The sequence below is a fragment of the Pimephales promelas genome, chromosome 25 (genome assembly GCF_988280905.1).
Source record: "Pimephales promelas chromosome 25, fPimPro1.hap1.1, whole genome shotgun sequence".
In the NCBI taxonomy this organism is placed as follows: domain Eukaryota; kingdom Metazoa; phylum Chordata; class Actinopteri; order Cypriniformes; family Leuciscidae; genus Pimephales; species Pimephales promelas.
The window spans coordinates 18118434-18143040 of record NC_142793.1 but is presented as its reverse complement, the minus strand read 5'-3'; the positions used below and the strand labels follow the sequence as shown (position 1 = coordinate 18143040).

At 35.1% G+C, this 24607-nt stretch overlaps 2 protein-coding genes across 4 annotated transcripts in view; both read right to left on the bottom strand.

The window, feature by feature from the left end:
• cacna2d4b (calcium voltage-gated channel auxiliary subunit alpha2delta 4b) overlaps window positions 1-17253 on the bottom strand; it is a 32586-nt gene extending 15333 nt beyond the window's left edge. Inside the window, exons 1-27 of the mRNA XM_089127410.1 lie at window positions 17182-17253; window positions 16265-16331; window positions 15196-16160; window positions 12873-12954; window positions 12546-12662; window positions 12355-12414; window positions 11999-12161; window positions 11765-11896; window positions 11607-11667; window positions 9629-9779; window positions 9473-9547; window positions 7139-7228; window positions 6927-7040; window positions 6592-6670; window positions 5773-5906; window positions 4887-5045; window positions 3891-3965; window positions 3683-3769; window positions 3525-3596; window positions 3161-3222; window positions 2968-3035; window positions 2200-2245; window positions 1998-2095; window positions 1712-1805; window positions 1474-1566; window positions 605-735; window positions 444-512 (exon numbers count right to left, since the gene is read on the bottom strand). Of these exons, the coding sequence (XP_088983536.1) occupies window positions 444-512; window positions 605-735; window positions 1474-1566; window positions 1712-1805; window positions 1998-2095; window positions 2200-2245; window positions 2968-3035; window positions 3161-3222; window positions 3525-3596; window positions 3683-3769; window positions 3891-3965; window positions 4887-5045; window positions 5773-5906; window positions 6592-6670; window positions 6927-7040; window positions 7139-7228; window positions 9473-9547; window positions 9629-9779; window positions 11607-11667; window positions 11765-11896; window positions 11999-12161; window positions 12355-12414; window positions 12546-12662; window positions 12873-12954; window positions 15196-15323 (2440 nt within the window). The 5' untranslated portion in view covers window positions 15324-16160; window positions 16265-16331; window positions 17182-17253. The remainder of the gene's footprint in view (window positions 1-443; window positions 513-604; window positions 736-1473; window positions 1567-1711; window positions 1806-1997; window positions 2096-2199; window positions 2246-2967; window positions 3036-3160; window positions 3223-3524; window positions 3597-3682; window positions 3770-3890; window positions 3966-4886; window positions 5046-5772; window positions 5907-6591; window positions 6671-6926; window positions 7041-7138; window positions 7229-9472; window positions 9548-9628; window positions 9780-11606; window positions 11668-11764; window positions 11897-11998; window positions 12162-12354; window positions 12415-12545; window positions 12663-12872; window positions 12955-15195; window positions 16161-16264; window positions 16332-17181) is intronic.
• Window positions 17254-17817: 564 nt separating this feature from the next.
• On the bottom strand, window positions 17818-24432 carry tdg.1 (thymine DNA glycosylase, tandem duplicate 1). Of its 3 annotated transcripts, none has more exons than XM_039647010.2 (11): window positions 24303-24432; window positions 23646-23718; window positions 22693-22859; window positions 22301-22581; window positions 22152-22221; window positions 21393-21528; window positions 21225-21307; window positions 21045-21139; window positions 20795-20966; window positions 20551-20691; window positions 17818-18952 (listed from the first exon to the last, which is right to left on the bottom strand). In XM_039647010.2, the coding sequence occupies exons 2-11, from the start codon at window positions 23702-23704 to the stop codon at window positions 18816-18818; spliced, it is 1341 nt and encodes a 446-aa protein (XP_039502944.2). In that variant the 5' UTR covers window positions 23705-23718; window positions 24303-24432; the 3' UTR covers window positions 17818-18815. The 3 variants fall into 3 exon arrangements, with proteins under 3 accessions (XP_039502944.2, XP_039502945.2, XP_039502946.2); XM_039647011.2 differs by having other exon boundaries at window positions 23646-23706; window positions 24303-24415; XM_039647012.2 differs by lacking the exon at window positions 23646-23718 and having other exon boundaries at window positions 24303-24421.
• Between the last annotated feature and the right edge of the window lie 175 nt (window positions 24433-24607).

The window sequence follows — 24607 nt, the reverse complement described above, 5'->3', positions numbered from 1 at the left end:
ACATATATATTAAAGAACAGATATTCAAATTCTGGTAAATAATTATGATAGTTATGGTAAATAAGCTTCTATTTATGATTAAATAAGCATCGTGTTATTAAACTTCTATATGACTGAATCAAAATAAATGGAAAATTATACATTAAAATCAATCATTTTAAATGCTTTAAAGTGATTACATTCAAGTGACGACACAAATTACATCACTACATTACGTATTTTTACGTTATGCATTTTTAAAGATTAAATTTAATGAGCATTAGATTGCGATTAAGGTAATCAAAAAATAGGTGAAATGTGCATGAACAATTAATTATTCAATATCGACCAAACAGACTTCAAATATGGTCACTCAATTTTGACTAATTAATGATGCTAAATCAGTACATGTTCAATGTAAAATCAGATTTCAGAATTCAAATTATGGCAGACAGATATCTTACCTCCAGGAATAGCCGTTCTTTTCCCTTCAGACACTGTCACAGATGTTACTGCCACAAAAGTGTTCCTGCCTGTTGGACATAGGAGACTGTTATAGGATACTGCAGCCTTCTGGAAACTTTGACTTTTCTACAAGTAAATTGAATAATCAGTATTAAAGCACCTTTGTTTATATCATCATGTGGGACATAGAAGAAGAATTGACCCGGTTTGTTCTCAACTGCCAGGCGATACCAAATTGGAAAGTGATCCACAGTGAAGAGGTTCTCTTTGTCCACAGGGGTCAAGAACTTCCTGTGAGGTCAAAGTATCAGGAGATTTGGGGAAAGGCCAAAATCGATGTTTTTTGAAAATACTGTTTTAATAACATATTTCAAATGAAAAATAAAATCTGACAATGGTATCATAAATGTTTTTTCTTTATCTCATGATTTCCACTACATGAGAGTACATGTTAAACTCCATGCTGATGTTCCATGGCATACCACCTACCGCAACACCCAATATCTGCCCACGCAATACACACACAGGAACGTAATGACTGTAATTACTATGCAACCTTTACGAATAAACCAACAGACTCTTTAAAAATTGTTTTAGCTGGTCCAGCTACCAATGCCTTAAAATGTGCAGCAATGTCCAATGTGTTGATGTAATTTCCAGTGAAACCGGAAGACTGGGTGGGGCATATGGAGCAGCTCCTCCCCTTTATAAAAATAGCCAATAGCATTCTGTTTATATCACATCACAACTCGACGAAGCCACAGTTTCCTCCTAATCTCTAAACATTTCTCCTCCTAATCTCCATATTGAGCATTTGACTGGACAGAAAATCTGATGACAAGTTTAAGCGCAGTGATGTCATCAAAATCATTGATTCAAATTGTTGGAATTGAGAGACTGTAAATTCGAGTTTTGGAGCACACTAGCTTATAGATAACAGTAGTCATACTAAAAGCCAAAAATATTTAAATGACTAACACAACATTTTTCAATACTACTTATGAGTTGATTTTACAATATCTCACTCACTTTCCCACACGTTTCTCACTTCCTGCATATCTGATCACACGCATGAGCCCAGAGCGGGTTCCAAGGAAAGCTGACTCCACCCCTTCATCAACCCTATAGGGAGATAAAAGCAAAAGGAGAATGGCTATAAACAATCCTTCCAAAATGACAGTGGAATTTTATAGGACATACAGGAAAGTCTGGCTTTGTGTTGGTGCCTAATGCACAACATACACACAGCTTAAATAAAGCCTCTTACCCAGAGCCGGTTAGCGTTAGCGCTGTCCAGTAGGCCTCCAGTGGTGCTGTTACCACAGCATCGAAAAGAACTTGCTGTAGCAGGATCTCGTCACCTATTAAAATTCAAATATTTACTTAAGAAATACAGGATAGTATTTTTGATAACTGCTTAGCCAAATTATAATCAACAGGCAAAAGACAGGGATTAGTAGAGCTTCATATGGGCCTGTTTGAAGCATTGAGTATTTAGCATCTGCATTGAAAATATTGTAAAATAAGGTCAAAGACAGATGAGTAAAACTCACACTCCAAGTCAGGCTCTTTCCCAGTTAGGTATCGGACCACAGCCTGGAGCTGAGTGAGCTTACGGTGGTGTGGGTCAATATCTGTCTCGCAATACGTCCTGAGTGGGTAAACCAACTTCAACTTAGCAAGACACATTAAGTTTTGAGATACATTTCTGCCTGTTATGTTTTTATATTATTGCTTCAACTCAACATTACTTACCATTCATCTGCTATAGTGAGGTCTGGCTGCTGAAGGTCATGAAGACCTAAAGAAAGAGAAATTAGTAGCAGCTAAATTCTTTTCAATATGTGTTATTACATATAGAACTTCTTCACATTTTACACATAGAATTTCTTCAACTTTAGGCAGAGTTATTTTTTTTATAATTCACAACTTTTAAAATGCCTTTTAGGTATAGGTTTTGTTGGTTTACCCCTGTCCCAAAACTTTCAATTTTAAACTAAGAAAATCATCAAACAAAACATAAATTATAAAAAAATAATAATAATGATTATCAAAATCAAAAAGTGGAATAAACAAAGATTAAATATTTCCATATTTATTATGTAAATATCTGTAAAATTATATACATTTTTAAATTAATTAAAACACATACACTAACCGTTCAATAGTTTACTGTTGGTAAGATTTTTTTATTGTCTTTGAAAGAAGTCTCTTATGCTCACAAAGGCTGCATTTATTTGATTATAAATGCTGTAAAACAGCAATATTGTGAAATATTATTACGATTTAATATATATAAACAATATTTAATAAATGTAAAGTTTTTACAGCGTTTATTTGAAATCGAAATATTTTGTAACATTATAATTGTCTTTACTGTAATTTTGATCAATTAAATGTGTCCTTGCTGAAAAAAAGTCACAAAGAAAAAAAATCTTACTGACCCCAAACTTTTGAATGATAGTGTACAATTCCCACCTCAGTATAACACACACATGCATATTAATCATACTGTAAACTCACCCTCCTCTACGGAAACATTCCCAAAGACCATGTACTGCCCGTGACCTCTCGTAAGCACCATCCCAAAGCTGAAACCACATCAGAAACAAGCATCATATGAAGGTTGTTACTAAAATATGCATTATACAATAATCTATTTCATGTACAGTAAGTATGACGGGAATATTCAGAGAATGTGAGAAACATATCAAACCTAAATGGAGTTTCATTGATGGTTGTGTAGAAATAATCATTTTTGAGGAACAAAGGCCTTTTCTGGGGGATAAATGGAAAAATACATCAGATTAAGTCAAGTCAAGTCAAATATATTTATATAGCGCTTTTCACAATACAGACTATTTAGGTTATTGCTCAATATAACATTTACATTCAATTTAATTCATTATCACTTTACGTAACACTTATTAAAATGGTGAATCTTATAAAACATATAAAGAACATGGAGGAAAAACACAATGATGAGTTAAATTATGGTTCTTTTTGTTACGTTTTTGACAGGACTCACCAAAAGAAGGAGTAATTTAACATTATGACATAAAAGTAGCAGACATGCTCACCCCTTTATCCACAGCTGCTCTCACATCCAAAGCTAGAGTTCCAGTCTCTCCCTTCACCATGGCTGTTCTCAACTGCACAGACCGGACAGGACAGGACATTATAAAGACTTCGCTGAGGATACTTACAGAAAGTAATGGCATATATTTGGAAAACTCACACTGTCCTCGGTATCCTCCCACTCTGCCTCTGACAGATCCACACTGTTGTAGTTAGGCTTGGGTTTCAACTTCTTCCCATCACTGTACTGTTACAAAAACAAGAGGGATGACAAATCAATATACAGTATACAGCTGTTCGTAGTATTTGGGTCTATCTAGAAGAATGTTCGAGTGAGTGAGACGGTAACAGGACTCAGAGGGACTCACCAGTGGTCTTAAATCAGGATGTGCCAGGATATACCCATTGTTTGTGATGAGGAAGGCATAACCATGGGGTCCAAGCTAAAATATACCACCACACATATTTATGCTAACATTTATTTTCAGCATTTGTGGCTGTTCATTGAAATGTCTCAAATAAAAGCATCCAAAGCTATGAATATGTCGAAATATTTATGTAGTCACAATTTTCTATAAAAATAAATAATTTACCAAGAATTAAGCTAAATTGATGTGATAATGTGACATTAGATTTCCAATTATATTATACTTTTACATTGCAATTATTATTATATAATACAAATTATATGTATTGTTTAAATTGTAAAATATTTATAAAACATGTCAGCATTTGTTTTACAGTTTTTCATCTGAGCTGATATATATATATAAATAAAAAATATATATTACAGTGAGTTTTATTTTTAAATCATTGCGAATTATGTGAATTACACACAAACTCCTTATTATAATGAGATTTTGTGAGGTAAATATGCTTGTTATGAAATTAATGTCAGAATATAAGCTTAATATGTTAGGACCATAAAATATTTAATATTTGTATGTGTAAGGTAAATGTGCTTGTTATAAAAAAATAATGTCATAATATAAATATATATTTAATATTATATTAAATATAAAATATTTGATGGTTCTAAAATTTGTTATATTTTCATATATATATATATATATATATATATATATATATATATATATATATATATATATATACACACACACACACTACGGCTGTGATAGATAGATAGATAGATAGATAGATAGATAGATATTTAGTTGCAATTAACAGCTCGTCACCCACTAATATTGTTCTGAAATCACAAATAGCACCTGTGGTAAATATATATATATATATATATATATATATATATAAGCTTAAAATTATTATCATGTATCTAATGAGTAAATTATTAAGCTTCAAAGCTTCAAACTTCACTAGCAACCCAAGTGGTGTCTTTCTTGTACCTTATATCGCGGGGCAAGTTTCATAACTTCCAGAAGGGGGACGTCAGTTCCCACAACTCCCAGCAGAATGCCATGCGAAAGCGTTTCTTTCTTCTTACTGAACACTGGCATAGCCACTGACGTCATGAGCAGCAGACTGTGAGCCTTGCTTTTGAACAGCTATGGGAGAGATTTGAGATCACTTTGAAGACCAAACATTCAGACTGCTGAAGCACACAGTTAAAATCAACATGATATGAAAAATTAACCCCATTTACCATATATATGCGCATTTCTAGTCTTATAGTATACTTTTTCCCACTCAAAACAAACCCAAATTAGCAAAATACAGCCTCACTTTACTTTTTTTACTTGGAAATATGTCATTAAAGAAGTAAGAAGGGTTGCAAACCACATTTCATGTTGATTTTAAAAGTGCAAGCTGGATCATCAAATGTGATAAATGATGATAAACAGTAGGGGGCGTCCTAAAACAATAAGTCCTACTACGCTGACAAGCTTAGCAACTACATAATACTCTGAGCACAGGCTAAATATCTACAGTCTTCTATTGAAACATGCTAAAAATACAGTGAAGCGTGTTTTACGGTCTTTAAGAGTTACCTCCTTAGTGTTAGGAAGCTGTGTGATCGAGAAGATGATGGCGATGAATGGAAAAGAATCACATTAGAACAGTGATATATGAGGAAATATGACATAGTATATAGTATTAGCACACGTTTGGGACAAAAAGCACACACACAAAAAAAAAATCACATTGAAAGGCCTTGAAATGAATTATGAACTGTTGGAAAATGAGAATTGGGAATTTATGAAATGTGAATTCAAGCTGATTTTGTATTGTAACTCTCTGGTGTTTTTCTGATGGTATCATTTTTTTACTCACAACAGTGTCCATATATGCCTCGGTCCAGATTATGTCATGGTCATGGTTGATGACCATTGGTCGACTCAAAACATGAAGATACTCCATGACGTTCTCCTGTACGTCAGCCAGTGTAGAGACGTGAGTATAATATCCTGTAAATATAAAATGTATGTATACGCTTTTTGCATATTTTCTTGATGGAAAAAATTGCTTCATTTTTTTACCAATAACCATCTGCTCTTATCGTTCTAATATGTTGATTTATAATGAGTGAAATTATAATGAGTGGATAATGGTGCTTTCAAGCTTCCAAAAAGGCAAAAAGCTTGATCAATTGCTCATGCACTTTATTTCAGGTTTACTGAAGTTGTGTGATATTATGTTAGAGCTATTATTAAAATCTTCACCAGAACAAATCAGGAACAAAATGAGTCTTTTTTTAATGAATCAGTGGATCCAGTTCACAAGAATCATCTGTTCTGAATGGTGCATAAAAGAATGCATTAATGAATCATTCATTCAGACAAATTGATGTCTGTCTCGAGTTCAATTCACTGATTCAGTTGTAGTGGTTGACAGCTCACTGGAGGGGAAGATTCAATTTCTGTTTATTACAAAAACTCAAAAACTAATATATGGTTTCAGAAGATTTGAAATACTGTACAGCATGAGTCATATCGAAAATGAGACTTTCATTGTGCTTTTGTGTCCTTTTTTGAATCTCGAACATTTCAATCTTGTGTTCTACAGAAGCAAGAAAGTAATACAAAAAAATCACGAGGGAGAGGAAATTATTGTTTTTTTTTTTTTTTGTTTTTTTTTTGGCTGACTACATACCCTTATTGTTGCAGGCAATCCATTTGACGTTTTCTGAGAAGGTCATATCTCTGCCAATAAGGTAAGTAAAAACCCGTACCTGAAAACATTACATTGTATGTTACTGTAGTTTGATCATTGTTCCGTTGGAAATATATCCATACATTTTATTTGTTCAATCAAGTCTCATTGTCTTTAAATCTGTTTATGAAGGTAAAGTGAGCAATGCACACCAGGACATTTTTCTAGAAGGCTCTTCAACAAATTTACAGAGCAATATGCAGATTTTATAGATGCCGTACGACGTCATATGTTACAGCCTCCGTTCCCTGTAGAGTGAGCAGATTGTGTGTTACCTTCCTGTCAGGCCAGTTGAACTCTTCAAACACTGATTGGAAATCTTCCATGGCTCCGTCTGTGATCAGCATAATTGCTTGGTTACATAGGCTGCCCTGACCATTTGCTCTGGCCTAGGAGACAGGAAGAGGAACATGGAGGACATGCAGAGGGTTGGCATCGTATGCAGTTTTGTATGTTTATGTGAAAAAGTATTGTGAATGATACTGACATCAGCGAGGATGCGGAAAGACTCTTTCATGGCTTTTTTGACTTTAGCCTCTCCCTTTACATGGAGTTCATCCACAAGCAGCTTGAAATGCTGAAATGAGAGATGGGATTGGGAAAAAAAAGTGAGGTTTTGAATCTTTTACACTTTCCCCAAAAATCTAAATCTCAGTACCTCATCTGCTTCTCCTCGACCAGTGTTGTTATTGTCAACTAAAATGAAAGCTAAAACTATTACAAATAGTTTTTGTTAACTTGAAGTGAAGCTGAAATAAAATATAAATATTAGATGAAAAAAGTAAATATGAAATGTTAAATAAAAGAACTTTAAATGCAAGTACTAATACGATTAAACTAAAAAGAAATATTTAAGTAAAAAAGAATAAAAGTCAAAACAACTAAAACCTCAAATTAAATTTAAATAAAAAAGTAAAAATGATAACTAATATTCAAATGAAAACATTTAAAATTAAAAGTTAATTAAAAACAGTCTTAACTCTTTCCCCGCCAGAGCTAAAAAAAAAAAAATAAATAAAAAATTTGCCAGCCACCACATTTTTTAACCTTTTTTAGAAGTTTCATGGCCCAGAATATTTTGTTGTGTGAATATCTGAATATGCAATATATCAAAAGAAAGAACAAATCTCTGCTTAAAAAACAATTTTATTCTAGCTTCATTCATGACTTTTTAAATCAACACTTAAATGTGGGTAAGTTTGGGTAAGTTGCATTAAAAAAGTTTGTTTCTGCTTCTTCTTCGCCTGTGTTTTGATGATCTGGAGATTCAGTACAGCAGATGCCTAATAGCGCCCCTACCATAGAACCACCGAAAACAGTAAATGGCCAAGAAAGTAGAAGAAATATAGGCACTGAGAAGTAAAAATGTAAAAGAAAACTTGTCTATGCATTTATTTATCAAATCTTATTGCTGACTTATTTTTAATGTATTTTCCCCAGATAGTAACTGACCAGTGGCAATAAAAGGGTTAAGACTTTGAGAGATTGTTCAAAAATGGGTTCAAGTTCATCTGAGGTGGGACAGGGATCTGATTGTGCTGCTGTCTTTCAGAGTATTTCTTAGAGGATCTGTGTCAGAACCTTGAGCAGATGCAGAGTGACTTAGACCGGAATATCATTACAAGCTCTCCTGACCCATCAACCTGTATTAAGTCCCAGTCTGGTAATACACAGACCTGTCCAAGTGTCCTACACAATTTACATTATCCTATTTGTGGGTATTTAGAGATGCACAATGGTCGAGTAAGTTGTATGGCCATTTAGTGCGCTCAGGCGTGCAGAAAACGTCTTCATTTGGGTTACTTCGCAAACACTGATATGTGAGAATATTTGTGATTAATTTATAAGCTTATCATGTAATTAATTCAATTAAAATTATTTTTTAATCAGTTCGTGGCATTATCAAAACATATTTTTATTTCTACTGCATGTACAAAACTGTCTGAATTTTGATTTCACTAACAAAACAGTATTACGAGAGTGATCCAAAGGATGAAACGTGCTACCTCTAGTAATTTCACCATCCGATCGCACTATAAATCTATATCCAACATCAACTGTAATTCCAGAGATTAGAGTACGTCCCTACTTGCTCTCTGATACATAAAAAACAAAAAAAAAACTGCATATTAGATCAAATCATGCACCTGTTAGCCCATCACATGACTAAAAGCAACAGCAGAATGAGGATGGGCCGAGTTTCCCTGTCAAAGCTACAGCCTAGTGTCCCTGAAAAGAAATGCTGTTTGTTTCAATGCTGATTATTTATAAGTAACTGAAATATATATATACATATATTTGAATCAACACTTTTTGTGAAATCAACAGGTAAATACATTATATATATATATATATATATATATAATGTGTGTGTGTGTAAATTTGTGTATTTACACGTTGATTTCCCAAAAAGTGTAAAAATGTGGACACCAGCCCAACGTTGTGACATTTGCTCAACCAGTGGGATGAGTTTGGGCTGGGACAATCTGTTTTTCCAACCAAAGGCAGATGGAAGGAGTATTTAGAAATTATTGAAATGAGAGTCATATGGAAAACAGTTCAACATAAAATTGCACAAGACCCAAATAATACTGATTCAAATGTAATAATTCAGAGATATAAAAAAATCTAATATCTGATAAAGATAATAAATAAAGCATATCTAAACAAATTATAGAAAAGAAAATAATAATGTGTAACTACATGTGCGAGGCATGCATGAGTGCATATGAGGCGATGGTAGGGTGCCGGTATCCTGCGGTACTGATTGGAGTCATTGGCTTAGTTACTAAGGCTCAAGTGAAGTGGATAATCGACTTACCTCGCGGTTGTCCAAGTCTGCCTGCACCAATGTTCCCTTAAAACAGGGCTCCACGTAGCGGACATAATCAGTGTACTAAGGAAAGGAAGTGCAAAATTTTACAATGCTGATAAAATGAGAAAATGATGCTATATGAAAAGCAAAGTGTACTCTTACTGCAATAACATTGACAAAGTCATTTTCCCCGAGCGTGTCCAGGATAGTGTTGATGGTGTGTTTGGCAATGGTCATTTTCAGACCCTTCATGCTGCCGCTGGCATCAACCACAATGATGATGTCCTTAGGAGAGGTGGCAGCCTGGATATACCTGCGACAGAGAGAGAGAGGATCTTCTTAGAAGATGATCAGAACAGATCAGTGTATTATTGCATTGCTAAATGATTGATTATAATAATGATAAGTTATTATAAAGTATCCAATTTAGGCCTAAGACTGAGCATTATATCAAACAGTCCCAATAAATTTGTGATGACTTTCTTGTCAATATAAAATTAATCAACACTGGAAAGTGCAACAATTTAATGCTTTTTCTATTCGACTGTTATGACAAAGATTAATGGTAAAACTTTAGTTTAGGGTCTAATTCTCACTATTAACTAATTGCTTATTTGTATGCATAATTATTATAGGATATTGGGTTTTTATTAGTTCTTATAAAGCACATTAATGCCTTGCTAACTATTAATAAACAGTAATTAGGAATTTATTGAGGCAAAGGTCGTACTGTAGTTAACAGTTAGCTAGTAATGAGAATTGGACCCTAAACTAAAGTGTGACTGTGTGACCAAATGAATATAAGAGTATTATGATTATGAGAGCATTATGTTACAGTTTTTTATGATTTAAATGCGTTTGAGTTAAGTTTGTGAATCAGTTCAAACTGTCAGGTCTTGTTTCAAGTCTCTGTCATGTGTTCCCTTGTCTTATGTGTCATGTTCTGATTGGTTCATCATTCATTGATCCACTGGAGGCAAGTTGTAGAACTCAATATTAATCAACTCATATTGATATGTTGGCCGATAAATCTAAATCCAAATTTTTATAAAATTTTTGACAGCCTGATTACAAAAGCAAGTCTCATTATTAAAAGCCACGTCCCATGTCCCAAGCACACAATTATAATGTTCTTATTATCATTTTATATAGCCTATATGACTTGTGATGTGCATGTTGGACTATTTCCTTTTTTGAAGTGATTCCAATCATATTTCAAGCAACTCAAAACCACCATAGCGAACAGTGCGCATCTGAAACATTTATCGTTATTAATATCAACCAAATTTTCTTATCGGGCAACATATACAGTATTGGCCGATACCGATATGGTCCCTATTAATCACTTTTGCTCCGTCTGAAAACGAATACTTCCCTAGTATGCGAAAAACAGAGTATGTATGTCAGAATTCATAGTATTATAAATACTGTAGACAAAAAGTTCCCGGATGACCTACTTCACATGATGATGACAACAAGGTGAATGTAGTATGTCATCGGATTACGGATTATTTTTTAACGGTCGTGAAGTTCAAATTCAAATGTAGTACCTATTTAGATTTCGGAAGCACCATTTATGTTGAACTAAAACAGTACATTTTCTTTAGTAATGTCAGCATCATTCATCTCTTTGTTTGTTTGTTTGTTTTTTCACTCATTTCAGTGCTGCAAACACATAAATATCAAAAAAGTACTGTATATAAGATACTTTATCATTTTCTCAGTCCTATAAGCTAGACAGTCACAAACACAATGACGACGTACATCCAATTCTGTCTTGTTTCAAAATGGCCGTGTCTTCGTACTGGTGTGTTTATTCAGATTCATTGCAATCACTTGCCTTTGTATAAACACTCACATATGGAGCCTGTCTCAGTCCTACTAACCTGGCTGTTGAGCTGCTAACCACTTAAGAATGAGATTAAAGTCTTTCAATGGTATGAGGGCCTAACTGGCTGTGCTAGTATAGACACAAGCAGGCATTTGGGTGGCATCCACACAGATAATCCTGCGTTGCACTCTGGGTCAGGAAAAGGTCTTGCTGAATCCAAGTCAATTGGCATACATTTCATTTCATATAATTGAATCAATTGAAGAGCACTTGGAAATGCAGGAGGTCAAATGCTTTACTTTGTCTCACCAGTTTCTGTTTCTGCAGTCAAAAGCAACAACGCCATTAGCATCAGGGGTCCATTTGATTCCTAAAAGGTACAAAGAAAAGCAAAACGAAATGTGTTTTACATTAATTTTTTTGTCGTTGAAGTTGTAGGACTGATCAATATGCAGAATTGATCAAACCTGGATAGAGTCTGAAGAAGCCTGCTGAGCTGCCAAAATATTGCCAAGTAAGCGTGGGATCCTTCTGGAAGTTACTGATGAAGATGTCGTTCAAGGCCTCTGACATGTACACTCCATTAAGAATGTCTGGATCTGCAAATAAACACGACACAAATTCGTTTTAGATGTTTAAATGTTAACCAGTGTTTAAATCAGATGCAAAGCCAGTGTAGATTCTCATCAATGCTATCATACCTTTGTTGTACACATTAGTTGGAACTTGGATGTCACTCATTAAAGTGTTGACTGACAGCTTGTTGAAATGTTCATTCTCCTCCAATGGAAATTCACCTCCAAGTTCAATGAAATTCCCCTCTTCATCCATAGTATTCACCAATAATGAATTATAGTAGTCAAACTGAAAAAAAATGACCATGCAATAATTGCATTTACTTAATTTAATATATGTAGGCAAGGTTATTATATAAATAAAATATTTAGTATATTTGAATGATCTATTTATTTAATTAATTTAATAAGTGATATTTAGGGTATAATTTTACAATCAGGTTTACATAGCAAATCAGTTTTATTTTGATGATTTTTTTTACCTGTAAAGATGCATTAAACTCATGATACAGGTCGGCATCCTCAGCTGTGTCTGCGAGCCTCTGAGGAAAAAGAGAACAGTATCGTGAGTTAAAACCAAAGTTCCTCACAAAATAACAGTAGAAACTGTAAAATCGGAGTCTTAAAAATTATGATCAATCGAAAAATAAAATAAAGAGCACTTTACACTGACCTTCACAGACTTCATCTTGCTGCCAAGCATTCTCTCGATTTCATCAGAAAAATCCAGCACTAATCGAGCTCCATCCATTTCCTCTATTTTGATGATGGATTCAACATCTTTGAGTTTCTGGGCAAACAGAGAGAATGGTTTAAGTAGTATGCTTTCCAGGAACAATTTGTTTTTAATTAAGGAATATATGCAATGGTTCTCCTGACTGAACGTGCAAAAAAGAAGACAGCAAGAAACAATCATTATTATTAGCTCCTTTATTTTACTGACTATTAATACGATTTTTTTTAATGGACTGGGAAAGGTTAGAATTTCATAGATATTTACCTTTTGAAATAGAGCAGCTCCTGAATATTTTGATGCAATGGCATTGATTTGCTCTGAAAGGGTGATGGCCCATTTCTGAACCCTAGAGATAAAAAAAAATTGAATTGAGTTTTTACCCAGAAGAATTCCAAGAATGTTTTCCTAATGTTCCCATTAAGTTATGAAAACTTTATTTCGGATTTTTCCATAAACATTGGAAAAACATTTTCATCTTATAATTTTGCGAACGTTATTTTTGAAGGATAAATATTCTTTATCTAACTTTGAAAGAAGATTGCCAGAACGTAGCTACAAGTTCTGTGAACGTTCCCTGTTAGCTGGGTACACAGCAAAGAATTTAGTTGAAATTCCCCTGGTAAACTTAAAATTATTAAACAAATGTCTACATTAGCTTTGATCAACCCCCCCGCCCATCTGCCGGTCTATAAATATACATGTCTTAGTTTGCAGGTGGCCCATAATCACTTGATAGGATTCCAAGTAATCTATTGATCTCTAACCATTGACAGTGAGTGGAGACTTTGCAATCCAAACTCAAACAATCCTAAACATTAAAAGTACATATGAGGTCACTGTAAATGATATAAACTTCACAAATATACAGTCTATACTAAAACACCTCTGTTATGCTTGATGTACAGGGCACAAAATGCCATATAAAAAGTCATATAAAGAGCCTTGTCAGCATTTTGTCATAAGAGTTGAGGTCTTGGTCAGTCTGTCTTAAACGTCATCAGTCTTATGTTGAAGAATCTCTGTTGACCTGAAGGAGTCTGGGATCATCATGAGGGCTAGGGAATTGTGTTAATAGCTTGGCGATGATGCGGATACTGATACTATTACAGCGAGGGAAATCAACAGGGAGTCAAGAACAACCCGAAAGATGAAGCAACCATGAAGATATTATTTTTTTCCCTGCATAAGCAAAATTTAGGAATAAAAGTACAATATGGTGTAACAAATTGACACACAAATCAGCATATTAAAATGATTTCTGAAGGATCATGTGACACTGACTGAAGTAATGATGCTGAAAATTCAGCTTTGCATCAAATGAATAAATTACACTTTAAAATATATAATTGTAGAAAATATTTTTTTGAAAATGAAATAATATTATGGTCCATACTATATTTTTGCTTCAATAAACACAGCTTTAGTGAGCATAAGAGACTTCCAAACTTTTGAAATATATACTAATTATTATTAAATATATTTTTAAATATTGATGATAGTATTTTTTTTAAAAAAATGCAGTGGAACAATTTTGTCCTTGAATTGTTGTAGTTATATAAATCCAAAAAAAAAATCTAAAAATAAACATTGGGATTAAGGTCAAGAGAAAAACTGTTTTCAGCAATAAATCCTTAAAACACAGATGCACTGGCCTAGTCATGAAATATGCTTGGTGTTACATGCCGAGCTGGTCTAGTACACATACTGTTACGAAACTATCATTTTTATGCATGAAAATAACGTTATCAGTACTCAAAAGCTCAAATCCAGCGATATTCCTTTGTGCACAGGGCCTGTGGCACGTATTGCCATCTGTGAACGAGCTGGTGTGATCCATGAGTGTATCAAACTGAGCCACTTCAAGTCAGGATAGTAACCTACTAGTTGACAATGTCTGAAAATTTTAAAGTCATAGTTTGCTCACTTTCATGTTGTTCCAAACCTGTATGACTCGTCCTCTGTGGAACATAAATGAAAATATTGTGAGTGTTTTTAATGGAAAAAATTTTTTTTATCAGAATGCTCCACAGAAGAAAGAGTCTCATGAAGAAATGATGACAAAATTTTCATTTTTGGGTGTTCAATACAAATAGTTTACATACTTTTCAATAATAATTCTGTATTAGTAATGAAAAAATTATCCATATACAACCAAATTATCTTGCGTCTCCACCTTAAAATATTTTCACAGCTGTTTTGCTTACGTATGTCGCAAAGTGTCTACCATCTGCTATTGCTCTGAACGACTTCCAAGCCTCATGAGAACTGAATTTTACACCTCAACAAACTCTGGGAATCAGGGAATTACTAAAAATGATCATACAACTCTCAGAGCAATTTATCTTCCTGTCTCATTTGAAATTCTAATGTGCATGAAACTGAAGATGGCACAGAGCAAATTAGACCCAGAAATAGTCTGGTCTTCCAAGCATCTACCAAACCATTGATAGAATAAAACAGGTAATACAATGGAAACAACACTAATATAATATCACCAATAGTAACTTTTACCCAAATTAAATACAGCTTAATTTGATTTATACCTTCATATTGTTTTCACTAAAAATCAAACCAAGGGAAATCTTACGTTTCAGGTGGAATCTTCATTTGAGCGTGTGTAAAAATACACAGCCAGCCTGTGTAGACCATGAGGAATGTGACCCAGGAAGACCTTCTGATGTGACACATGATGACATCTATGCTTAAAAGCCACATCTGTATGGTGAAGTCATGAGAAGACGTTTCAAAGAATCCACTACTTAAGTAAGGCGACTAAAACCCAACTTCCATTCCACCCACTTCCATTCATGTTGGCCTAAATGGTTTCAAACATCTCTTACGAGCTCCTCATCAACTGAATTTGCACATCCAAAAGTTCTTGGAGGGCCTTGAGTTCCACACCGGAAGACTTCTAATCATGCTCAGATCTTCCAGAAACTTCCATTGGGGTGCTTTGAGTAATCATTGTTTCTCATATTCGGGATGATACCGATAATCCAAATAATCCACTTAATGCTCCCATTAAGTCCTTTTTCCTTCTTGTTAAAAGCAGGCAAACATGATATCAATATTTTAAGATTCTCGCCATCATGTCATCAGCAAAGCGCCACATCTGAAAGGTGTTCTCCAAAGTTCCATGGTTCCTGACACAAAATAATCCCAGTTATAATATATGAATCAGACGAAAGGCAAGCACACTGCTGCAGTTGAGATTCACTTCCAGAGCATGCAATCCTCCATCACCCAATTTACAGTGTAATCCACTTGGATTACAATCTCTCCACACAGTGGGTTCATAAGCGTGGGGAGGGGAAATGGAGAGAGGAGAAAAGGGTGGGCACATTGGAAAGACGCAGCGGATTGGGCGAGTAAGAGTTTTGTTGTCTCTAAGAGGATTAATAGTGATTTCAGGAGGTTGGCCCATGTCCTTCCAATCAGTGTAAGTGAACAGCTTTGGTTTGTAGAAGGACAAGGCCATCTAGTGGGGACACGGTCATTTGTTCTGTATAACGATTTACCCAGAAAAGCCTGCCTGATGATGTGCATCTGGGTCTGGGAAATAAAAGAAATCAAATAAACAAGCACAGTGAGGCAAAATACAGCAGAGATCATCATGATCAAACTTCATTCTGAGAAAAAAGGTCAAACACACTTACAAGCACATAAAACTCAGTCTTCAGCCAATGGTTTCCAGCCCAGGAGGATGCTCACCAGTCCGAACAACTGAAAGAAGAAAAACAAATCAGAAAAGCAAAACGTCAAAATGTTAAATTTATACAACATTTTATCATTCGAAAACCGTATCTGTAAAGCTGGTTTGTGGTTATTGATTTCAGGGGGTTAACAAACAAACGCACACATTTCAGCACATCATTGCACCTCTTTACCCAAACTGAAATGGCAAATTACTGTAGGTTCAAACTTTACACATTTAACACATTTCTAAAACTTATTTCTAATGTATTATGCTCAATGATTATACTTTTCAGAATTGAGCCGAAGTGAACGTGTACCTACGTAAAATGAGTCGTTGCGGTCACACAATCTTTACCATTTTTTTTTAAACAGCTACTGTTTTATAGTATAAAATCCCAAATGTGACTCACACTAAAATGAATATACGGCAAACGTTGACGTTATGCAACGAGGTTTTTCCACACAAAAGCAGTTTATTCATTGTAATATAAATTACGTTATGTGTTGTCAAATGTTAAAGCAACAAATTGTTCTTATTTCTTTGCAGTATGGCTAGTGCCAAGTAACTATATTGAAACATATTCACAACTTTAATGCAATATATAGAGAAGTAAAAAAAAAAATCTTTCTTTTGGTGAATTCTGTATGGTCAAATATGTTTATATGCTTTCATAGTTTACTGTTTTTAGTTCAGTGTATTACAGTTGTTTTACTATCAATGCCAACGGCCAGAGAATTTAGTTTTGCAGTGGACAAACCACCTTACTTACACCTTACACCTTATGAGGTAAAAATAAGTCTTATAAAACAGTTAAAGGCTAGTGTGTTTTGTGTCTTAATCAACCTTTTCCACACACATATAAATTATAACTCGTACTCATCACTCTGTCCATTTCAGCAGTTTTGTGAAGGCCTCTCCTGTTGTTTTGGTTCAACACGCGCGTGCACCGCCGCTGGTAAAAGCCGACTAATTAATAACAGGCAACAGCACCTGGAGAGTATGCTCGGTAATCTATTGCTTTTCCTGCAGTTCCTGGACGTCACCGTTGAATTTACTGTCGAATTTGAACCACTGAATTTGTGGCGAAATAAAGTGGACCGAAAATTGCCTGTTGAATATTATAGGTTGTATTTTTAAACAGTTTGAACATTTTGGAAGTGAAATATGAAAGATGAATATGGATTATTGAATTTTTAATCATGAAAACGTGTTTGAAACGTTTTTAAATGAAATATTCACATCTTAAATATTCAACCATGTCGAATTTCAGCCCATAAAAATGCAAGCCTTGAAAATACAATGGATTAAAATGCTAGCATGGTTGACGCAATGCATTTTTTTTCAATTGGTACAATTCAACATGCTTTTTGTTTCAAAAACATTATTTTACTTCCATATAGATTAATGTTGATAGACTTTTTCTACCAGTTTGCTAGCTCTTCTCAGTTCTCACTAATATATTGTATATAATACTAACTGAATACTAATATTCGATAAATAAACGTGCACAAGTAAAAATCAGGATAATTGTATTTTAATGAAAAAAAAAGATAACGATGTTTACAGGAGTCAAAAATAGCACCAATAAGAGCATGTGATTAATTACATAAATTATAGCATGCTCAAGATTAGTTCAGCCATCTTCATTAGTATAAATGGTCACACTGTATTCTATTTGACAGTATTGAAGGCGGAGAGGTGACTGTGCATTTTAAAACAGTGATGTTGAAGCCTCCTCATTAGGAAAACATTTAAAGACATTTACAATCTTCAATCACATCTTCAAGTTCTTAAAACCATCATGGTTGCATCCGGCAACATGTAAAAAGACCTAATTTGTCACGTGATGATAGAAACAAAACATTGTTTAAATGTTATCCTTATAGATTTGGCAGTATGATCTATAAACTTTACACTTTAAAAAAATGGGTAGTTAAAACTTAAAATATTACTACAGAAACAGACAACAATAAGTCCCATCTAAAATATCAAATAAGAATAGTGAATGCTCCTTATGAACAAATCAAGTATCAGTCCCTGATATCACATAATGCAATAAACCAGTGCTCAGAACCTCGTACACTACACTACTGAAAGTAACATCAATGATTCTAAACCATTAAATGTAAAAGATGAGTAAATATTCCAATTCCATAGAAATGCTAATTCCTAAAAGGTCTAATTGAAATTCATTGCAAAAACAGTTCTCTTCTTTACTAAAGAGGCATTCGAGATCCCAAAGGCCCCCAATTGAAGTTCAGAGGTACAGTTTCTTTAAAAGCGTAGCAGCCATTGGATTCTCCTTGTGCAAGTTGGGCCACCTTGTATGATACTGTGATTCCTCAAATAGTTCCTGAAATTATACTGTAACAGTCGTCACAGGAGAAAGACACCAGCGCACTTTAAGACTCCTGTGTTCGATTCTGAGAAGATAGGAGGCACAGCATCTCTGGAAGAACACAGGAACTCCTCCGACAGGCTTCGTCTGAAGTCCCTCGCCCTGTCTGTCCTCATACACCCCAGGTTTGGGCTTGAGAGGAGCTGCCGATGTCAGGGATCTGATCGGCGAAAGACTGCGTCATCCACTGACCGTCCTGCACTTGGCTAGCGGCGTTTGGATTCGTCGGGGCCTTCTCGGCTGTGTTGGCTGGAGGTTTGAACAGATATCCATAGTAAAGGTGAATCAAGCATGATTTTCTTAGTTAAAATACATTCTCTTAAAGGGTAATGAAACCCCAAAACACATTTATTTGAAAACGCTAAAAGCACTCAATTTGGTCAATAAGTGGATATTGGTTATTTTTGCGTTTATCAGAACAATTTCATTCTTCCGGATTTAAAAAGCATAGCTGACGCAATTTTACGGAATCTGAGGTTCCTGAGTAAAATATCCAAATTTTAAACTTTAAAAACTATAATGTGCTGAGGATAGAACAAAACAAAAAGCTGGTCACAAATTAGAAGGCTATATATAGGCTAAGTCCGATACTAGAGAAGAGAAGCTACGTCCTATGTCAGGTCGGTCAGGTCAGAGGTCACCCTTCCGCCGAAACTAGACTCTTGTGAACGTGTGTACGCCCATTGCGGAAGCCAGTGATTATAGTTTGGGTAAAGGAGTGCAAGCTAAAATTCACTGTAATTAGACCATTAGAGGTCATGAACAAAAAGTGAACGGGGCATTGTGATGCCAAGCGTTACAATGGACACTTTAATAACATATAGTATCATCATGCACCCGTTCAGAAAGACAAAAGTTCCCGTTTATATTCTTTATTTTGACGTGTCCAGAGTAGACAGCCTCAAAACAGTTGTGGTGCGCCATGACAAAAAACAAATGCACCCGGACGCTCACGTTCACACTAGACAGAGCCTGCATCCGAAATGGCAAACGAAAAGGAAATAATGGTCTATTTCCTACTATATTCATACTTTACAGTCACGTGACTACCATGGATGCCTGGCGGGCAACAAACGGGTATTTACAACATAGTGTCCTGTAGTTCCAGCTCTTTCTAGAAGCCATCAAGTCTGTTAGCGAGCTAGCTGCATAACTATAGACTAGAATTAACTCCAAGGTGAAGGTAGTTAAATTGTGTAAAGCAGACAAGGTTTTTTTTTTAGATAATCGAGCAGAAATAATTCCTCCGTAAATAATCTAGCTCTACTGTTCTCAAAACCATAGACATCACAAACCTCAAAACAACCTATCACACACTTTTGTTGTTGTTAGCAAAATACGACAGCTGCGTTTACACCGCCACCAGCGAGACCGTCAAAGTGCCTAGAAGTCATTAATTTTTCAGTGAATTTTGGCGTTCATTGACGAAACTACGGGTTAACTTAAAGACACGATTAATTACATGATCATACACTTATTGTATTCAAACAAATGTTGAAATGACCTTGAGTGATGGAATGATCACTGCACAGATGTGTAACGTTATACTGTGAAGGTTGCTTATCTCCTCTGGTTATATCTATTATCTGGCGTGTCATTTACACCTCGAAACACCAACTTTTGTATAAAAACTGGCAACGTCCTGGCAAGATCCTTGACTAATTTACTGGGTTTCGTCGCTGGAGAGTGGCTTTCTTGCCCGCCAGCCAGTACTTGTGATGTCACGTGCAAAGTATGAATATGAGGCGAAAAACAGTATGTGACAAAAGATGCATGTCCGAATAAAAGGCAAAAATGGTTCAAAAATGGCTTCTTTTGTTTTCCCACAGAAGAAAGATGATACCAACCTGTCTCCTCCGATGTGGAGAAGTTACACAATCCATTGCTTTGGCCCCCTTCAGGTGCTGATTCTCCGTAAGCTCCTCCGAAAGCAGCCTCATAACCAGGATCGTACTGCTCTTCCTTGACGGCAATCCTCTTGGCGTCCTCTGCAAGAGAGCGGGAAGTGGTCAAACACAGTCCATAATTGTATGTACATCACTTATAATATGATTAACAAAAGAAGAGCAATCTTTAAAGTTCTGTATGTACCTTTGGCCAGGCCGAGGTCAAAGGTATATTTGACTTCCTCGACCTCTTTGCTCTTGATCACACCCTTCAGCTCATCTCGGAGCTCTCGGAGCTTGATGTAAAAATGCACTTTGTCCTGAGCACGAGGAAACTGAGCACAGCGGGCGCTGGAGGACGGCATTAGGTACAACGCCTACGGAAAAGCAGCAGTATGCAGCATATAACTCAAGTTTTGCTTTTATCATGCAATGCCAAAAAAAGGGTTTCTTACCGTCTCACAATCAGGAATTTTGTTAGGCTGTAGGCCAAACTGTAGTGTTTTGGGCTTTTTCCCAAATATCTCCCTACAGAACATTTCATAAATACCTGAAACATTTAAAAGTAATTGTTAAATGCACGTCTTTGTGACAGGTGTATTCTTCACGTTCTGTATCTGTGGTGAAAAACTTACATTTCCCGTTAAAAACCGCTATGAGTGGCTTGAATTTTTTTAGTTTTTCCACTAAGATTTTTCCACCTTCTCTAAGTTCCTTGCTGCAGACGGATGACAAGCAAAACAGGTTAGAAGAACGTCATCGCTTTCAGTCGTGAATGAAAGCAGCGTGATTATATCCCGCACCTGGAGAGATCTTTGCTTCCTGGTGTTGCTCTCTCTACCATATTTGTGAAGCCGATGCCGTACTTCTCAGGCAAACTCTGATCATCCATGTGATTTAGCAGCTTGTCAGTGAATCCAGACAGAAACAGGCACTTCCCTTAAAGATTGAAAAAATTTGATTTTTTTTTTTTTACAATTTATTAAAAAAAAAATAATATAGAAAAAAAATATTTTATTGATTATAAAAACTATTTACATGCTTTAAATAACAATATTGCTGTATAATTATATTATAATCAATTAACCCGAACAATATATAATACCTCTTTTTTTATGTTTGTAAACAACCACTTTTTAAAATGTTATAATATTAACCATCGTTATTAATACAACTAATAAATCATATTAAATAATGAAAATAATAATACTTACATTGTTATATCCTTATAATAATATAAATATAATAATAGTTTGAAGATCAGTTGAAGATGACTAGGAGGGGTTGACAAAATTGTATGATATTGTAAAATATTAGTATGAAACAGTGAATTGGTATATTACGGTTTAAAATATTATTGATGTCAATTATTTATATTATAATAAAACATTTTATTTGTATTATTTTGTATTTGTATTATCTTATCTTACCTATTGATCTCTTTTTATATATTTTGGTATTATAATAGTAAAAATATATGAATATTTATATTAGAAATAATACAAATGAAATAACTTAATCATCTAAAATGTTAAAGGGGAGTAGAATTAAATCCTACTTACAAAAATGGTTTCCTGGTCCAGGGAACCATTTTCCAATGTAGGCCGCCATCAACCCTGGGTTAATTCCGATCTGTATTTAAAATATATATCAGTCATTTGGCTTCAATTCCATTTTGGTTTTAACATTCTTCATCATATTTTAGACTTACAATGACATAGTCCAGATTGGGGACAAGGATGTCAGGCAGTGTCCTCTTCATGACTTCTTCCTCCGACATGCCCTTGAAACGATCAACTTTCCTTTTAACTTTCTTGAAGGTTTCATCAATCTTCTCCTGTCCTTCAGCAGGCGGGGCCTCCTTATCCTCCTTAGCTTTCTTAGGTTTGGGTCCGGGTTTGGCTTTGACTTTAGGTTCACCTTTGGGTTTGGGTTCACCTTTGGGTTTGGGTTCTTTGCTTGCCGGCCTTCCTCGCTTTCCTTTAGCAGGTGCTTAAAGGGAAAAAAAAAACATTTGATTTACTTAAAAGCTATATGAGTGTTCGCATTCAGTTTGCAGAGCTCATTTCTACTGTTTGAAAATACACGGCACTGGAAAACTACCTTTCTGTGCAGCAGAAGCCTGTAGGGCAGCATCCTCTGGGTGTACAGGCATCTGCTGCATGACCCCGTCCTCTCTGGGTCCCTCCATCATAAAGCCAGCATTGCCATTAGCCATGTGCGGATACTGAGCCTGAAGGGCCTGCAGATGCTGCTGAGCTGACTGAACCCTATTTCAAAAATAAAAATAGGGTCCGAAGTTGTCAGTCCAACTTATACAAAAAAATGCTGTTAAACTGACATGCTGTTAAAGGTTGTATCAGCTAGGGATGCCACAATTCTCCATTTAATGTTGAACCGTTATGACATCCACTTTTTTTTTTTTTACGTTTAAATAATTTATGTGCATTTTATTTCTCTCCGAACTGACTGTCTACGAGCTGAGATGAGGACTTTTTTTTCTCCTTAACCTTACTGTTTATATTGCCTAAGCATAGAATAACAAAAAAACACACTTTTATGTGTCAAGCCATCAGAACTGAACCAAACCAAAAAGATAAATTACATCTGCACCCACTTTAATTTAAAGTTTTTTACAAAAATACAAAAAGTTCCCAATTAAAATAAACATTAAAAAATGGTTTAATTACTTGATAGAAGTACTACTACTTCTATTGTAGAGTTATCAGACACACATCAGTCAAACAACGATAAGAAAATATCATAAATGCAAATAGGAGCAATATCTATAAAGAGGTACTAAGTGTATAATTTGAGAAAAGCATAAATAAGATTAAGGCAACCCGGATCTGCAAATAAACATGTTAATAATTGCAGAAGCAAACACAAGTGGCAACGCCAAGGCAGGTTTTCAATAATTGTTGTTATTGTTGACTCGTGCATTGCCGTTAGTAGCATTCACAACCAGACTGAAGTGCTGAATGTTATTATAACATAAAATCAGTGGGAACTTAATTAATCTTGGCGCCAATTGATGACAAATGGGGGACACTCACCATTGTTGGAGGTATTCCGAGGGGGCATGGGGCAAAGATCCATAGAGCCTTTCATCCATCTCTACGGGATTTACTTAAATAAATCAATATGTGTGTTCATATTAACAGCAATTTCAGTGGTACTCTCACAGGAGAATATGTAGTTATAACCTGCCCTTTTTATAGGCTCACTTATAGATCACTTTAATAATTAATACGTTCACTTATATATACAACTCTAAAATGCATTCCTAAATGAATATCAAAACATATCCAGTCTAGGTTGGCTTAAGTGTATAAACCAGATCAGAAAAGGTTCGGTGTGCTGGATTTTAAACACTCCACGTAATCACCAGCACATCTCGAACCACTATTTTGCCACAGCAGGCAGTCGTTTACTTTACTTTAAACTGCGGTACATTGCGAACTTAAATTAATTTAGCGACCACATATTGTTCCAGCAGGTAAACGGAAAAAGATACTTTATTTTTCGTTAAGAAACCCAATATATGAGATACTGTTAGCATGATCGGCTAACGCTGGCCTAGTGTGCCAATTCATTGAGTACAATGAATGATGGTCGCTAGCGTACTGTGCAGCGCGTTTCTATCGATATAAATGGCATTTCCATAGTGTTATTAGTCAAATTAAGCTCTTATTTGTCAAATTAATACATACCGTTATGATATGATTCGAACAATAGTCCACTGAAATGTTGATTTTTCTCGTTTTAGTAACAAAACCGGTAAAAGCAACAAAGACGAGACCAACAGCTAGAAATCAATTTGACAGTGGAGCGAACCAAAACATTAGGGCTGGGGGTGTAATGGGCACAGCATGTCTATTTCTTCCCTTTAATGTAAAAAGAAATCAAGAATCATAATTTTATATTAAATGTACTTATTCTAAATGTAAAAACTGAAAACGTATTCCAGGCTTTTCTTTTTCTTTGAATATTAGTACGGCATTGAAAAACCCTACCC

Excerpts from the sequence above, each read along its gene's own strand:
- tdg.1 (XM_039647010.2), bottom strand. The coding sequence starts at position 23,704 with ATGGATGAAAGGCTCTATGGATCTTTGCCCCATGCCCCCTCGGAATAC. Across the intron at positions 21,308-21,392 it reads GGAAGCAAAGATCTCTCCAG|CAAGGAACTTAGAGAAGGTG; the intron begins GTGCGGGATATA and ends ATCCGTCTGCAG. Across the intron at positions 21,140-21,224 it reads AGCGGTTTTTAACGGGAAAT|GTATTTATGAAATGTTCTGT; the intron begins GTAAGTTTTTCA and ends TAAATGTTTCAG.